Here is a 16,220-nt window from a genome sequence, read left to right on the forward strand (position 1 = left end):
CAGGTGAAAGCGATTTGATATGACATTCAACTCTCTGTAGGTCTGTTAGTAAAACTCCATCCTGGTTCATCTTTTATCAATTCTGACCCCTTTTCTAATGAATGTTGTTTAATTCTCACTTGAACTCCAGCTTCCTAGTACAAAGAATGTTATTAACAGGACATTTTCTTTCGTGTGTTGTACACCTGAAAAGATTCATAAACACAAACAAGCTCAAATAATTCCAAATGTTTACCAAATAAGTTATCTTCCTGCCAACTGTCACTTCCCTGACTAATACACAGAATCTATTTAAAGCAATTTGATGCTGTCGGGATATTTGAATAGCCTCCACCTGCTCTGTGGGATCAATAATTTCATGTAGTAATTATTGATACTACAAATCTAACCAGTTCTGGTACATTTGACTGTATGAACTTGTTTACATATCACCACCCCCCCCCCAACAAATGCAATTACAAAAAACAAAAATATATAATAATTTCTATGCTACATTTGTAGCGCTACAGATTTTATAACAGTGTACATGTGTATGTACAGAATGCATAAATATAAAGAATAAAGTTGGCAACAAAGAACTGACACAGCAGGACAAGACTTTGATGTGTGCTTTGTTAGGAAATACAGACACAGGAGGCAGCTATAAATAGACACATGAAACTCTGCTGAGAGACTGAGGTAGACTCACCGGCCTGCCTCCCAAGTCGTCATGACAACCACAACATGAATGACAATACTGAGGGGATGCATCTAAAATAGAAAGGCATTTCTTGGCACATAGATGCCGCCAGAGCAGACAAACATAAGCTCTCAGAGATGCAGCGGTTTGATATCAGAGATGTCAAAACAGAGAAAAAGGTATAAAATTCTGCTGTGATGCAGCAAGTTAAGTTGTTGTTTCTTTCAGTAATTTGTTAGAATATGCAGTAAAATGCACATACAAGAGCTGCAGTGTGGACAGATGGCTTGTATGGACTCAGATGCAAAGACTGAGCAGTGATTGACGTAAAGCTCCTCAAAATGCTGCATGAAATGAGAACAGGCATTAATATACACATAACACGCCCAATGTGCAAGTTTTTTTATCTAGCAACTTTAAGCAGACGTAGTATTTTCTACTGATAATTCAGGCTATCAAAATGTGTAAAAAAAACTCTGAAAATTAAGTCCCCCATCACAAGGTGATGTTGTGTACAAGCAAAACTCCAAAAACCTTGAAATACAGTACAATACTAAGAAATAGCCAACACTAGATTAGTCAATAACATTTTTATTGAGAAAAAATAAGTTTCCAAACCAGTTATTTTAATAATTTATCCATAGCAGCTCTTGTATGAACATCTGGAGGCTAAAAAATATATAGAAAACGTTAAAACTACCAAAAAATCCCACCTACACTAAATTTCAACCTTTGATAAATACAGTAGTTATAAAATCATAATTTACAATACTCTCATATCTGCTATTAACTGCATTATTGTTTCTTATAAAGCACTGCATAAATAGTCAACAGAAGAGACTTGAAGTCTTTAGTTTATTTAGTTGTCAGTATGCACCAACAGAAATAAATACACTTTCCTTTGAATGTACTTTTATCTAGTAAAAAATTACTTCCCTGGGTGATGGCGGTGAAGCGTATGATGACTAATTAGACGTCCTGGTTGTTTTCAGCTAAAGATACTAAATTGTTAATATCTCTCGTGACCTCTTTCCAAACATTACTTCCTGATCTGCACTCCCAAACCCAGCGAATCCACCGTCACCATGGCAGCTGTGTCGTCACTGTTGTTATGGTGACACTAGCACTAGAACTGCTGCATTTTCCAGTTCTCATTCAGTCTCCTTCCCTCCCGCCTTTTGTGTTTCTAAAGCTTATCCCTATATGGCCCGCAGTTTTAGAGAGCAGCTGTTAGGAGGCAGATGCTGTAAACAGCAGCAAGCTCTTTGTCAACACCGGCCCGTCAGAGCACACACGGTGTCGTAATATAAACACTTCACTTCCCATTTCGTGTTGGGACTGTGCGAGAAAAGAAGAAGAAAAAGACATAAAACACCCAGTCAGTTTTTCATGAACTTGGCAATAAAGAAGCCGATGGTGTCCTTGTCAGCCCTGCATGAGAGAGGGATGGAAGTTTCTGTGGGATCCCAGCTCAGCTCAGGACTGAACCTCTGCAGGAGGCGCAGCTGCTCAGGTGATAGGCCTGCTCCCAGCATGCCCTCTGAGCCGATGTGAGGATCCTGAGAAAGGCGGAAACAAAGTTCTGGTGACTTTTCTTTGTATGTCTGTGTGGAGTTATGAGTTTGTACCCACAGTGGAAATGTTTTACCTGGGGCTGCAGAGTAAGACAGGGGAAAGTGTTGAGGGCCCAGGCTACCTGTTCCTCGTTCTCTGCTAGAGTCACTGTGCACGTGCTGTAAACCAGAATCCCGCCTTTCTTCAACGACCGCACCGCCTGCAGCAAAATGTTTTAACATATATGCGTGTTTTTAAATTTAAGCAGCTTCGATTAATGTATTTACGGTCAATCAACTACCTCAATTCTTAGAGTAATCTCAGAACTAACCGTGAAGCATGGATGTGGCTCATTGTTGCCTCCAGTGGCCACAGAGGGAATTGAACTAGGAAGCACCAGTGCTTGTTTGTTAACATCCCTCTAGGGGGCAGTAATGAGCTCATTACAGTTTTACAATCACTCACACTACAATTAAAAACAATGGAAGCCCATTTTTGCCACTGTGATGGAAATCCTCCAAAACCTCATTCTGGCTTATATGTCTGAGACTTAAACTACCTATTTTTTAATGTATTTCTAATAAAATGGTAAACAGTTGTCAAGTGTAAGAACCCTTTGAGAAACTGCTGATCTACTGGAAGTAGTTCTCCAGTTTTTTTTTTTTGTTGTTGTTTTTTTGTTGTTGTTTTGTTTTTGTCTTCCACTTGTTCAGTTAAAACATAACTGATGCCTGTCAGACTGTGATATTTTTTGGCTCTTTTTTTCGGGGGATTGGGGAGGGAGGGGGCACTGTGAGTAGGGGTTTCCACAGAAATAGCAGTGGAACTGGACACAGAAGTGAAGTTTGCTCAGTTAACACACAGGCCAAAAAAAAATGTCAGATTCTGTCCACATTAGTATTTTTTGCATTTTGGTCAGCTCACATGTTCCAATCTTTTGCATCAGTTCGAATGCATGAATCTAAAATATTTTCTTGAAACTGAGGCTGTTTAACTATCATGAAACTTCTATGATATAGAAACTCACGTGAGTAAAAACTGACCTTTACAGTTGGGTGCACTATAAATAGCTCTTGATAAAATTATCAACAACTGAGTAAAGCAAACATAATTTAGCACAACATTAAAAAGCTAGAAAGTCAGAATTGGTTGATCACTGGACTTCAATTCATTTGGTGGCAATTTTTTCTTCAAAATTCATTGGGTTTCTTCATAACTCATGCATTTGATCAATGACCGTTGTGTTCGCCCAGGTTCCAAAAGATCAGTTATCACAAGTCTAACTCTCACTTGTCACATAATTCAGAGTCAGACATCATGTTTTGTATACAAGCACATATATTTTCAGAGGAGCCATATTTCTTCAGAGTAACCTTGAAGAGATGATGTGAACTCCGATGAAGGACTGTGTATCACTGGGATAAATAATTGAAGCTGCAATGGATGCCCTACTTAAAGCAAAATCTCCACCCTAAAAAATCATTAACATTTCACAAGGGATAAGAGAGTGGCTCTCATTGAAGATGTCCCTTTGAAATCATTTTTACAGCTACTTCTCTGACCCTGAAAAATGGTAGGGGAGTGAGGTCACAGAAAGTAACATCACAAGATGTTGTTTGGTTTGTGTGGCGTAAACCTACAGCCTGAAACAACTTGCGTTGGAGCGGCGGGTAGGAACAGATCTCCTTGAGGCTCCAGGTGCTGGCCATGTTGGGCCTTTGTCCGAGTCCACTGCATGGAGCATCCAGTAGAACTCGGTCAAAACTCTCAGGAGGGAAAGGAGGTCCTGGTGAATGTGTACAAACAGAGCTGCTTGGCATTTAAAATGCAACAGGCAGGAGGATGAAAGATGCTGTGTGTTACCTTCAGATTCCTGTGCTGGCTCACTGCTCACGGCCTGGGTGGAGTTGAAGCAATAAGCTTTGATACTTTGCAAATGCAGCATTTGTGCATTTTGAAAAATGTGATCGATCTTGTTTCGAATTCTGTCCAAGGCCACGACTGCTCCCTGTGTGAGGACAATGTAGTTTAATAGGAAAGAAGAGCATCAGCTATAAAAAGGTGTGGAGGAAGCAATCCAACCAATCCTCTGTGTGGGTAAAAGTTATAACACAACAATGTATGATGTAAGGCTATTTTGTACATAAAATGCTCCCATCTACAGAGAGTTCCTGTCAGGAGTCCTAACATGAACAAATGGCTAATCTTTAAGCTTTGTTGCACAAGCCCCCTGAAATGAAAATCCAGTACCTGATCCCCCATGAGTGCGGCAATGTGGCAGGTCTTCCCTCCGGGTGCAGCACACATATCCAAGATTCGTTCTCCAGGTTGAGGCCCAAGCACGTGTCCCACAACAACAGAGGGAAGGTTCTGCAAAATAATGGACAATCTCAATTTTAACAAGTATCTCAAATTGCTTACACACCATAAAAGACTCCAAAGTGGTCATTTACAAGAGAGTCAAGAGGCTCTTTTTTTAATAAAAGTCCAACTTTGTCCAAGTTGAACAGCTAAGTGATTCATAATTCTGGCATTAGTAGATTCTAATAGAGGTACCTGCAGGAACGCCAAGTCAGGCAGAACGCCATCAAAAGAGGGACTCCTGTAAAGTGGCTCCACCATCCGAACACCTACACCTCTGAAACCACATGGTGCCCATTATTACACCACAGGAACACTTTGAGGAGCGATGCTGTGAAAGTGTGCACCTTGACTTCTTTAAAAGGACTTCAGAAACACATCTGGGGATCAGGAGTCGTGTTTTGTCTCACTCTACTTCCAGATCCAAAATCCTGAGGCCAATACAGAACACCTTAAATTTCTCCTTAGTCATTACACTTAAGATTGAATTTCTCTTTAGGTGACATCCATAAGGGTGTTGCTTAAAGTTTATTATTATCTCACTTGTTAGAATCTCACAATAATTGTTTGAGATGTATGTAATAATGGTAAGAAAATGCAGAAAAGAGGAAAACATTAAATCTATGATGGAATACAAAAAAGAAAGCCTATATTAGCAACTGAAACCAAACAAAGAAAATGAATAATGGAAAATTTGAGAATAAAAATTAAAAGGTCCAAAACAGATTTTTAAAACTGTGCCAATTTATCTAAAATTAAGGTTGACTGTAAAAAAAAACTCAGCAGAATGTGTTGTTTACTTTGCACACTGCCAAAAACTGAGTCATTTTTGAACCTGCAAAAGTTTCCCTTACTTTGGCTGCTGATGTGTTTTGTGAAATGTTTTAACAAATGTTAAAAAGTTTGCAACTTTATTTAACAATGAACACTTTTCTTTATCCTGTGTTGTTTCTTGGTGCATCATTGTGTCCGATATTCAGACTGTGCCCCCTAGTGGTCGAGATTAGAAACTAAGTTTGTTTTCTGATTCTGAAAACTTCTCTATGAGCAGCTTTCCTACCATTTTTTTTAACTAAATTACTAATACGCTAATACACAAATATCTGAGATTACAATTATTCAATTGATTTTTTTAATGCAGGTTTTCCAAATTTCCCTGCTCCAACACACCTGACTTAAACTAACGAGCCATTGTGCACATTCCTAAAGGCTGTTGGATCCATTTAATTTGAGTCAGGTGTGCTGGAGCAGGGAAATTTGGAAAACCTGCAGGATTGTGGCTCTTGAGGACCGACGTTGGCCACCCCTGGTTTAGAACACATGAGATTTAGCAACAGCTGTTTACCTACTAATGTCCATATGACTGGTATGTGCGTATTTGATATATACAGATTAGTTTTTTTTGTTTTGTTTTTTTTTTACTTTGGACCATCCTAAATCTTAAGACACAATTTGGAACATTTGCTATTTAAAGTTATTTAATGAAGCCCCTGACATTTCACATTTTACCCTTAAGTCACTCAGGGATGCTCAGTGGTGAAAAAAAATAGCTTTTCAGTCATTCATTCATTACTAAAGTGTGGAAAAAAAAAGAGTTTAGCAACCTGGTTGGTTCATCTGTGCAAAAGATGCTCGAGCGATCCATTTCAGCTACTCCATTCCCCACAAACACCTTGTTACCCTGGAAGCTGGTGGCTCCTCTGGTACACCTACCCTCCAGGTCAGAGAAGACGGACACTTTGTCCCCCACCTTCATGTCTGACGACAAAAACACAACACAAATACTGTTCACAGCAATTGATCAGCACCGTTAAAGTGATGCAAGAGGATAGATCCTCTGTGTTTTGAGTCTCACGTTTAGGGCTGGCGATGATCCCTGGGGCGAAGACATGAGCTCCTCTCAGTACAGCACTGCCACACTGAGCGCCCACCAACACCTCTGAACCAAGCTGCTTCACAGGTCTGATGATACAGCAGAAGACATGCATGCACACTTACATCCTTTTCTTCAAGCAGTAGCTGGCCGAAACATGAGGGCAATTTTGTTATTTCTTGGTTGTGTTCCAGCATTCCTCACATACCTCGGGCCCTCAACAGGAAGAAGCAGCACATCTGCGATTCGCGGGTGCGGAAGAATCTGAATTGGCGCCTCTTCTGCCGATGAGCTACCCATCTGCTGCTTCAACAACAATACACACAGTGACGCCAGTGAACACACCCTTCACTGTGGGGCAGAAAAACAGCAACAAAACAATAATAAATGCTCACCTTCTTCAGCTCCTCTTGCAGCTTGTGTCTGATCTCTTCCAGAGGTGCCAGATGGGTGCTGGCTCGCACACATGTATAGGAAGGCGGATGAGACAAACATGTGAGAAGTTTCTGGAAACGATGCTCCGCCTCCTGTTGACCCACAACTGCCAACACCTAAAGGTATCACAGCCAAGGTGAAAAGACAGGTGACCAAGAAAAATCAAATCTGCAACATAGTCAAAGAGGAAAAATAATGAAGACTAGTCAACAATAAAGGCTCAGTTACCATGTTTCCCTTTTCCCAAATGACTACCTGTAACTTTTATAGGTCAGTAAGTAAATCTAGTGCTTTCAATGGTGTAAGAAAAATGTTTGGTTTTTTTTAGCCATAGCACTAATGCCTGATTTCGCTCATGATATGCCTTGTAATACATAAAAAACACCTTACAGGCATGTTAAATGGAGGCAAAATTAGGAGTTGTTTCAACCAACAGAAGTGTTTCCATGTTACTCTCTTTACATATGCTGTTACTTTATCTGTGTAGTATTTTTTTTCAGACACGTAAACATGCATTTTCAGATTTTATTAGTTAAACTTGTAATATCACAGGCAACACACCACCCAGGAACAGTTACACTACATCCTGGTAGTAGATAAAGTTTATGCTGGTAATCTTACTTTGGGATTCATGCCTTTTCATGTGTATCTGTCCTATCTTTGTTTTCCAATGTTTCTATATAGGTTGCACTGTGATACAGATGCTGCTTTTCAATCAACCTTTTTTTTTTCGTATGAAAATTTTAATAAATTGGGGAAGAAACATGAATAATGCGTACCCCCTTGGGTACTTATTATAGGCTGAGTTCTTAAATGTAGCTCTTTTAAAACTTTGAAGGACTTCAGGCTTTGAAGAGACAAAAATACAATTTAGCACTTTAACAAAAGAATATAAGAAAAGTCATGTCTGACCTAGGGGAAGGATCCGTATTAATAATATTTTAACTGCTCCTTAAAGGTTTCTGCATCATTTTGTGTCTTCAATTTCTCTAAAACAGCAACTGCCTCTGACAAATCCTTACCTCTTTGTTTAAAAAGATGCTCTTAAGATACTCAGTCACTTCAGGCTTCAGGGAAATACTTGGAAAAATAGGCATTTCTTCTGGGTTAAACATGACTTTTGTCTGTTCAAAGAAAAGCTGGTTATCAGTACACTTAATCAGTAACAGGAGAGCAAGTAAAGCAATGAAGACACATGAAACAGATCAACAGAAGAAACAGCCATAGAATGGTGAATGGTGTTTTTTTTTTTTTGTTTTTTTTTGTTTTTGTAATTTTTTAATGTAATCATAAGTAATGTTTTCGTTTTACACACTCCTTGCATCTTGTTCTGTTTGGTGTACTTTGAAAACATCCAGTCCTTGTTTGTTCTCCTATAAATCAGCATATTCAAGACCACGTATCTCTCAAGCTTCTCTGACCGGCGCAACACATTTTTTACAGTTATCGTTACAATGATCATTGTGAATATGTCGTTTTAATGATAAAAGTACTCACAGTTCTTCTTCAAGTACTCACAGCATGGATCACAGATCTGTCCTGGCATTTTCGCTGTTACCACTTCCGTACACGTCATCGGTGTGTCACGTGACATTCGATGTCAGCATTTTATTTTATTTTATTGTTACTTTATCAGCCATCGCAATTATATTTAAGCAATAATTGTTCAGAAATACTGAGAACATACAACGCGAAACTAATTTGTACAAATGCAAGACAAAATGAACTACGAATGATTTCTTTTTTACATTCCGTCATAGCAACATTCTTCATTACTCAGATTACCATTCTAAATAAAACAAATACGCTGTGTGGAATAATTTGTTGCGTTAAACTGATTTATTCACATAAAATTGGAATAATAATAATAATAATAATAATAATAATAATAATAATAATAATAATAATAATAATGACAATTTCAGCTGAATTATTATTTGTAAATCTTAAATCTAAAATATAAGGGTAGATTTAAAATGTAAACACAAATAAATAAATAAATTGCCGAAAGGTTTAAACGAAACGCAGTGAAACAAACATTGTTGACGTCATCACGTAAAAGCGGAAGATTAGAGTTTAGTCAGGGTTGCCTTTGCCAGCAGCTAACGTCCACAAGACGCCGTCTCAAGCAGTGTAACCGCAGTCCTGCACACAGCTGTCCGTGCATTGTTGAAGTTTTAAGGGCACTCGATATTGAGTTATTACGTTGCCGGGTCTATCCTTACTTTTGCTTAATTTTAGACTATATCATGTCGCATGGAGTCCGCGTTTAAAAGCTCAGGAACGTGTTTTTCAGACAAAACATCGTCTAGCTAATGCAGACGCATCCAGCCACGGACTGCACGGTGTGGACGGGAGAGCGGAGAAGCTCGGGGCTGCTGGCCGCTCAACAGACGGGACGCATATTGGCATTGATTCCAAAAAATGGGCCTCATTTTCGCCAAACTGTGGAGCTTCTTTTGTAACCAAGGTGGGTGTTGGGGAAATTTATTATTTATTACGGTTCACTAGCGTCCCGGTAACTGCTCAACCGGGATAATGTGAACTGTTAGCCAGTTAGCATAAAGTGAGCAGCGAGAGCCACAACAACAGATGGGGGCGAATTATCACGCTAACCATCTTTTTGACTTCAGCGCTGCTCTGCCCTCTGAAGTCTTTATGTTCAACGTGCATGCTAGAACAACCGTTTAAAAATTCTACTTTACCCACCACTGTAGCGGTTAATCTGTTAATCAGTTTGTCAACCAACATAATTACATTAAGTCACCGTGAGCCTGCGAGAACTATTCATCCAGTTGTCAATCAGCTTTAGCTCACTATCCAGGACACATCGCATTGCATAACTTCTGGACTTTCTGGAAAGTTGTTTACTGTAGGTATGCTCTCCCCGATCTGCTTTTCTGCGCCCCAGATTGCTTCACAATGCAGATAAGCATTATTGGTGATCATTTAAAACATTGGGATTGCAATGAAGAAATCAATTACTCAGATTTCACTAATTTTGCTGCTTGACCTAGAGAGAGACACCTACTTTCATACCCCAATTCTGGATTAAATTGTTTCCTGTGTCAAGTTTCACTCTTGAAGAGATTACAGAATGGTCTGCGCAGTAACGAAATGTATACTGTAATTACAATAAAAATGTAACTAAGTAAACAAAAGGTCATAGCAGTTTTGAAGTTTATTTTGAGTTAGTTGCAAAACAAATGCATGAAACCTTTAGCTGCATTACAGAAAATCAAGATAGAAAAAGCTTGTGGCCATAAATTAGCTTTTATGTTATCTGTATATAGCCCTAGACTGTAAAAAAAAAAATATTTTTTAGACATGTCAAGAACCTGCTTGTGCTACTTGTTATGGTCACAGGATGGCTCACATGTATCATCCTCTAAAAGCCAGTATAGTTTACCCTGACCATCTGAATTGCGAGTCGTCTAACCAGACTTCTTGCCTCTGGGACCTCAGAAAGACAGAAAGGTCCAAATACTAGTCCAAATACTTTATTTTATTTATTTAATTATTTACTCTTGAGTCTGCGTTTAGTCTGTCACATTTTGACAGTTTCACATCTGATTCAGTCCTTACTGTTCTACGTGATTTTTTTTTATGAATGGTCAGAAATTAGGTCACGGAGAGCTGAAGTAGAAGTTCAGCCTGTATGATTTTTTTTAAATGTGTTGCTTTGACTGAAATGAATGTTTTGTACAGACTAGAATACTTTGCTTTTGTATCATACTTGGAGGTCTTTATTTTGCATGTTTTTTATTTATTTAGTTAGTTTTTTTTAACAGTGGCAGCACAGTTAGTGCTTTCTGTAGATCATAAAAATTGCAGAGTTAACAGAGTGTTTGTTTTCCAGAGCACAAAGTAATCATTGTGGGACTAGACAATGCAGGGAAAACCACTATCCTCTACCAATTGTAAGTGCTGTTTTTGTCTTATCTGCAGTTTGAACCTTCTCAAGCGTATCTTTTTTTTTACTACATTTATATTCATGTGATGTATTTGTTTCCTTATTAAGTCTGATGAATGAGGTGGTCCATACTTCACCCACAATTGGAAGCAACGTGGAAGAAATCGTGGTGAAGAACACCCACTTCTTGATGTGGGACATAGGGGGACAAGAGTCTCTCAGGTCCTCCTGGAACACCTACTACTCAAACACAGAGGTGAGAACTTTTTTTATTTTTTTATTTTATAACTTCTCCCCGATAGATGAGTCTCCATCAGCGTTTTTTTTTTCCTCTCCTGAGCGTGGCAGCTGCTGTTTGTTCAGAGCACAGACGGCAGCAGGGGCTGCCCAAGTCAGAGGTCAGCTTTTTCACAAAGGGGTCTGTCTGAGAAGCAAAGCTAGGGTCAGCTGCAACGACACTAGGGATAAAAAGAAGAACACGAGAGGCAGATGTGTGTGAAAACCTAAACAATGTTTGCCGCAGAGTCACACAAATTTAAGACAAACCCTGCACATGATGTGGGATATTTAACAAAGATTGGACTTGCATTTTGTCAGTCATTCATATCACAGATTAAAAAAAACTGATCTTCTGCTCTAATTGGCTTAGTCGATGTATTATTTTACCTTTAACTAGCTGCAAATATTAAGCAATGCTTAAACAGTCAGGTGTCAGCTTCCCAGACATCTCAGTTGATGTTTTTCAGTTTTGTCTATGTTTATGTTTGTTGGTTTAGAGTCATTCAAATGAACTTCCCGATATAGATCTATTATTCTTCTAGAAAGTCTTATTTATAATAAGTAAACTGTGTTATGTTTTCATGGTTCACCTTTTCTAATGTCAAAGCTGCTTATTTTCTACTTTACAGGACTTTAAACATTTCCAGGTTTTACACTGTTTGTAATACAAATTTAGTTTAATTTAATGTAACAGATATTTTCTGCATTTTATTTATTTGACTTATTAATAGCATTTTGATTAAATTAAACTACATAACATTTAAGAATATGTGCCCCAAAGAAATGTTTTCAGGAACTGTTTGAGGTAACAGTGACAATGAGTATTTTATGTAGTATAAATGAACATTTGTCTCCTAAACACTAACCCTATACAAGCAGTTTTAGAGGCATAAGACACAAATTAAAGACTGTTTTGAAAAGAGAAGCAGATCTAATGATAAGTGAGACATTTGCTAAATAACCAAACACTCAAAACAAGAGGTGCTACATTTATGTGAAAAAATCTGTTAGCTTAATTAAAACCAATCTTTTAGAACACATGTCAACATGTCACCCCAACAGATTTTTTTTTTATTATTATTATTAAAGTTTTTTTAGAGACTGTTGTCTCATGTTTACAATTAATTGGACTCAAGCTGGCTCATCTCTCACTGTTTTTGGACAATAAAAAATATGGGTGGTTACAGTTTATTTGTATTCCCTGAATGCAACAAATGCAGCAGAAACATTTTTTAGCCAAATTGCTCATCCAAACAGCTTTATACTCAATGCCTTATGTCATCCTGTCCCCGTTTATACGCTGGCCAAGGCTGAAGAAGATCCAATAAATAGTTTGTGAGAACGAAAAAACAAAAGCAAGATCACACAAACATTCAGTCACAGATTCTTTTGTGTTGTGAAGTCAAAAGCTTATTCATTTCAGCAGATTTTGCCAGGAGCCATGTGGCTGCTTGTATAAACTGCACTCATCCATCATTCCAAAGTCATATAAGAACCATGGTCATCTAGAACCCTCATAATCTGGGTCACACTTAAGTTTGCTAACACACTGACCCTCTTGTTTCTCTTGAATTGTTGATTTGGTCTAAATTTCTGTTGCACTGAATGTTCCTTTGGTCTTTTGTTATACAGGAATGATTTTCTCATTCATAAAGGGCCATTAACATAGCAGTCACCACAGCTCATTGTGAGGCCCTCAGCCCGGAAATGCCCACCCACTGTGTTGCATTGCAATGCTTCAAATGTCTTTTGAAATGAGGTCATTCAATGTGATTTTTTTTCTCTCTCTTTTAACTTCTGCTCTGTAGTTCATCATACTGGTGGTGGACAGCACAGACAGAGAGAGACTGGTCATCTCTAAAGAGGAGCTCTACAGGATGCTGGCCCATGAGGTAAAACTCTAATCATAACACTTCCCAACCAGGAAACAGACCACACCAAACTGAGACTTGTAATGATATTCAGTCACAATTAGACCTTTCCGTTCAGCCACATTGTTTAAAGTTTGTGGTTCAGAAGGCATAGAAGAGCAGCGGTATGGTTTCATTGTTCTCTGTATTCTCCCTCAGGACCTGCGGAAAGCAGCTGTGTTGATATTTGCCAATAAGCAGGATATGAAGGACTGCATGTCTGCAGCAGAAATCTCCAAATACCTCACCCTGAGCTCCATCAAAGACCACCCCTGGCATATACAGTCATGCTGTGCACTTACAGGAGAAGGGTAAGAGAGATCTGCTGATACTTCACCAACTGTACACACAGAGTTGGAGATTTCTTCATCTATTTAAGGATGATTGTGAGATTCCACCATGGTTTTACCCCTTTTCAACTGCCAAAGTCTTAAGTATCTAAACAGATGTTTCTAACTGCTCTCCTTTATTTTCCCATACTAGAAAGCACTGAGGGATAGTAAATAATAAAAAAATGAATACAGATGGTTCATTCACACCTTCCCAAATGAACTGGATTTTCTGAGCAGACGAACTAGGATTTGAAACGAAAGGCCTGATGTGAATGCACCTTCCCCCCAAAATTAAAACACTTTGCAGCTCTAGAAAAAAAATTTTAAAAGCTGCATCCATTTCTGGTGAACTACTAAACTGAGGTTATACTGGCTGAAAATGAAAGCAGCCATTGTCACTCCCCCTGTGTGTTTGAGTGCCACAAAAAAATATTAATCATAAAAAAAAGAAAACTACTAATAGGAGAGGCTGTCATGTATTTAAAAAAAAACTAGATGTTTGAGCAAGCATTGATATGATATATAATAATACAACCAAAGAGGAACTGCCTTTTTATAAAATTCAAGTCCAAGTAAATGATTCTGATGAAAGAGGGAAAGTTTCCAGAAGCAGCACAGCTTCATGACCCATTTCAATTTTACAATGTTCAGTTTCAATCAGTTGATTGAAGCTGATCTATTTTTATTCTTGTACCTAACATTCATGCTTCAAGTAAAGATAAACCTTTTTCTATACCTGATCATTATTCACAACAATTTGAATAACCATCAGTATGAGTAATGATCAAACAGCTGTCGTTGAAATGTAATAAAAAGCAGTGCTAGGAAAAATGATGGTGCACCTTTTTTTTTTTTTTTTTTTGTGCAGTGCAACCACTGCAAAAAGAGTCCTGTATTATACTGGAAATTTGAGATATTTCAATAAGCATAATAAAATAACTAAACGTGATCAATTTAGCAACAATTCAAAGCATTACGGTTGGCTTCTGAAACAGATTTAGGATTTAAATTAAACCTGTTGTTGAACTGACATAAGAATCTGCTGGGAATCTTACAAGCCACGAGGTGTCACTGTTGAGGGTTTAAGCTGCATTTCACTGTTAAGCTGTTGCCTTAAAATAAATAGACTGTCTTCATCAGGTAGTGTGTGTTCATTTAAAATATTTTTTTTTATAATTAAAAGGATTTCTCTTTTTTGTTGTGAGTTTATAAATGTTGGTTATAAATTCAGTCTGAACAAACTTCACTTGTCTTAGTTTTGTTAACCTTTTTATATTTTGTATTATAGTAAACAATATATTATATATGGTGAAAGGTCCTACTGAAGCATGCGTTTCCAGCAATGATCATTCTATTTTGTGTTTTCCAGTTTATGCCAAGGTCTTGAGTGGATGACGTCCAGAGCTGGACTCAGATAGCCCCTTCCTCTGCCATCTGTGGCCTGACTACCTGCACCACCACAAAGGCGGCACAACATCTTATCTGTACAAGGTTTTGTTTGTTTTTTTTTTTTTTTTTTTTTTTTTTAATTAAAAACTCCCAACAACCGGATGACAGCATTGACACTGACCTCCACGAAACAGTTGTTCCAGTGGAGCTGATGCTTCTCCTGACCAGACGAAACATGGGGACGGCTAGTTATGAAACAAGCAGTAGCTTTTACTGCAGAGGAGTATTATTTCAGACTTCTTACATCTCACTTCTTACACTACATACATATCATGTTACATCAATCTATATCATAGCGGAGTACGTGAAGACCAATATATGGTGCAATTTTCACCTCTGTGTGAGTTTGTCCATGTTTAGGACAAAGAAGGGTGCCGTACTGTTAGAGCAGCTTTCATGGAAGCAGATGGTACCAAGTTGTTCTAGTGCACTTTTTTTTTTTTTGTTTGTTTTTCTGGTCTTGTTCTCAGCACCGCTGTTGGTGTACGTTACAGATTATTTCAGTTTCATAAGCTACATATGTATTCCACACACCTCAGAACTTACTGGTGCCATGTTGAAATGTGGTTTAAAAAAACAAATCAGCCTGAATCTGTATGTTGTCCATCCAAGCAAGTGTCAATCCAGACAGTTGGAATCTTTTAATTTTCCTTCTTGTGACTTTGGAGGGTTAATTTAAATTTTTTCCAATGTAATTTCAAATACAAAGCTCAGTTTTAACAGTATTTTAAACATTTTCTAAATGATTTTTTGGTTTTATCCGTCATGTTATGTGCAGTTTAGCATCTAGACTTGCTTTGTACTGACAGCTCTGCTGCATCTGCTTTTTGTTCGTTTCCTGCAGCCATTGTGGCACTGTGCTCTTCTTGAAACATTTTGTACTTTTTTCAACAAAGGGATCTGAGTTAGTTGCGGTCAAACAGGTGCCACACATTTATAGGAGGTTGTTACTCAAACTGAGGTGTTCAGTGGTGTAGTAGCATAAAGATAACCATGACTCAATATTTTGGCCGTCAGTTACGACTGATCCTCAGCCTTAAGAGGATAATGTCTCTAAACCTGACGAGTCTGTCATTTTTAATCATGTCCTTTAACTTGGTACAAGAATTCCTTGAACTTACTGCAGATCTATGCACGTGTTACTTTGAAATCTTGTATACTTCCTGCAAGTGTTAAAGTCATCACCAAGGAGATGCAAGATTTTCAGTGACTGAATTAAAATAATTTAAACCTGGAATCCACCTGTCTGGGAACATCTCTAAGTCTCTTCAACCTGACACATGCAGCTGACAGACTCCACAGAATTAAAGTTTACAATTTTTAAAGCTTGAGCTCCCGGAGCAAAGAAATGGATCATAAAACTGTGTGGTGACAATTCTGGACCATGTACTGTATGTTTTCATTAAAAGGTTTGTTTTGAACTGGACTTCTTTTA

The 16,220-nt window shown here is 38.2% G+C and overlaps 3 protein-coding genes across 4 annotated transcripts in view; 2 read left to right on the forward strand and 1 right to left on the reverse strand.

Moving 5' to 3' along the window:
- cacnb2a (calcium channel, voltage-dependent, beta 2a) overlaps positions 1-14,021 on the forward strand; it is an 80,672-nt gene extending 66,651 nt beyond the window's left edge. The window contains exons 15-16 of the transcript XR_006008170.1: positions 4,720-4,728; positions 14,008-14,021. The gene's annotated coding sequence lies outside the window, so the exon portion shown is untranslated. The remainder of the gene's footprint in view (positions 1-4,719; positions 4,729-14,007) is intronic.
- Positions 1,917-8,468, reverse strand: nsun6 (NOP2/Sun RNA methyltransferase 6). Of its 2 annotated transcripts, none has more exons than XM_041967446.1 (12): positions 8,400-8,468; positions 7,925-8,026; positions 6,863-7,018; positions 6,676-6,770; positions 6,450-6,556; positions 6,199-6,352; positions 4,790-4,871; positions 4,484-4,603; positions 4,097-4,241; positions 3,874-4,019; positions 2,328-2,453; positions 1,917-2,238 (listed from the first exon to the last, which is right to left on the reverse strand). In XM_041967446.1, exons 2-12 carry the CDS (start codon positions 8,015-8,017, stop codon positions 2,059-2,061), a joined length of 1,404 nt encoding a protein of 467 aa, XP_041823380.1. In that variant the 5' UTR covers positions 8,018-8,026; positions 8,400-8,468; the 3' UTR covers positions 1,917-2,058. The 2 variants fall into 2 exon arrangements, with proteins under 2 accessions (XP_041823380.1, XP_041823379.1); XM_041967445.1 differs by having other exon boundaries at positions 6,676-6,773.
- arl8 (ADP-ribosylation factor-like 8) lies at positions 8,970-15,487 on the forward strand. The gene is made up of 6 exons (XM_041967448.1): positions 8,970-9,372; positions 10,762-10,822; positions 10,924-11,071; positions 12,903-12,986; positions 13,164-13,315; positions 14,706-15,487. The coding sequence occupies exons 1-6, from the start codon at positions 9,327-9,329 to the stop codon at positions 14,752-14,754; spliced, it is 540 nt and encodes a 179-aa protein (XP_041823382.1). The 5' UTR covers positions 8,970-9,326; the 3' UTR covers positions 14,755-15,487.
- Positions 15,488-16,220: the final 733 nt, after the last annotated feature.

This window comes from Melanotaenia boesemani, chromosome 18, assembly GCF_017639745.1.
Source record: "Melanotaenia boesemani isolate fMelBoe1 chromosome 18, fMelBoe1.pri, whole genome shotgun sequence".
NCBI classification, from domain to species: Eukaryota; Metazoa; Chordata; class Actinopteri; order Atheriniformes; family Melanotaeniidae; genus Melanotaenia; species Melanotaenia boesemani.

What these genes read in the sequence shown, in the direction of transcription:
- nsun6 (XM_041967445.1), bottom strand. Translation starts at nt 8,017, where the DNA reads ATGTTTAACCCAGAAGAAATGCCTATTTTTCCAAGTATTTCCCTGAAG. An exon ending in TGCAAGAGGAGCTGAAGAAG is followed by an intron (nt 6,774 to 6,862) that starts GTGAGCATTTAT and finishes TTGTTGTTGAAG; the next exon opens with CAGCAGATGGGTAGCTCATC. An exon ending in GTCTTACTCTGCAGCCCCAG is followed by an intron (nt 2,239 to 2,327) that starts GTAAAACATTTC and finishes CGCCTTTCTCAG; the next exon opens with GATCCTCACATCGGCTCAGA.
- arl8 (XM_041967448.1), top strand. Translation starts at nt 9,327, where the DNA reads ATGGGCCTCATTTTCGCCAAACTGTGGAGCTTCTTTTGTAACCAAG. An exon ending in CCTACTACTCAAACACAGAG is followed by an intron (nt 11,072 to 12,902) that starts GTGAGAACTTTT and finishes TCTGCTCTGTAG; the next exon opens with TTCATCATACTGGTGGTGGA. An exon ending in ACAGGATGCTGGCCCATGAG is followed by an intron (nt 12,987 to 13,163) that starts GTAAAACTCTAA and finishes ATTCTCCCTCAG; the next exon opens with GACCTGCGGAAAGCAGCTGT.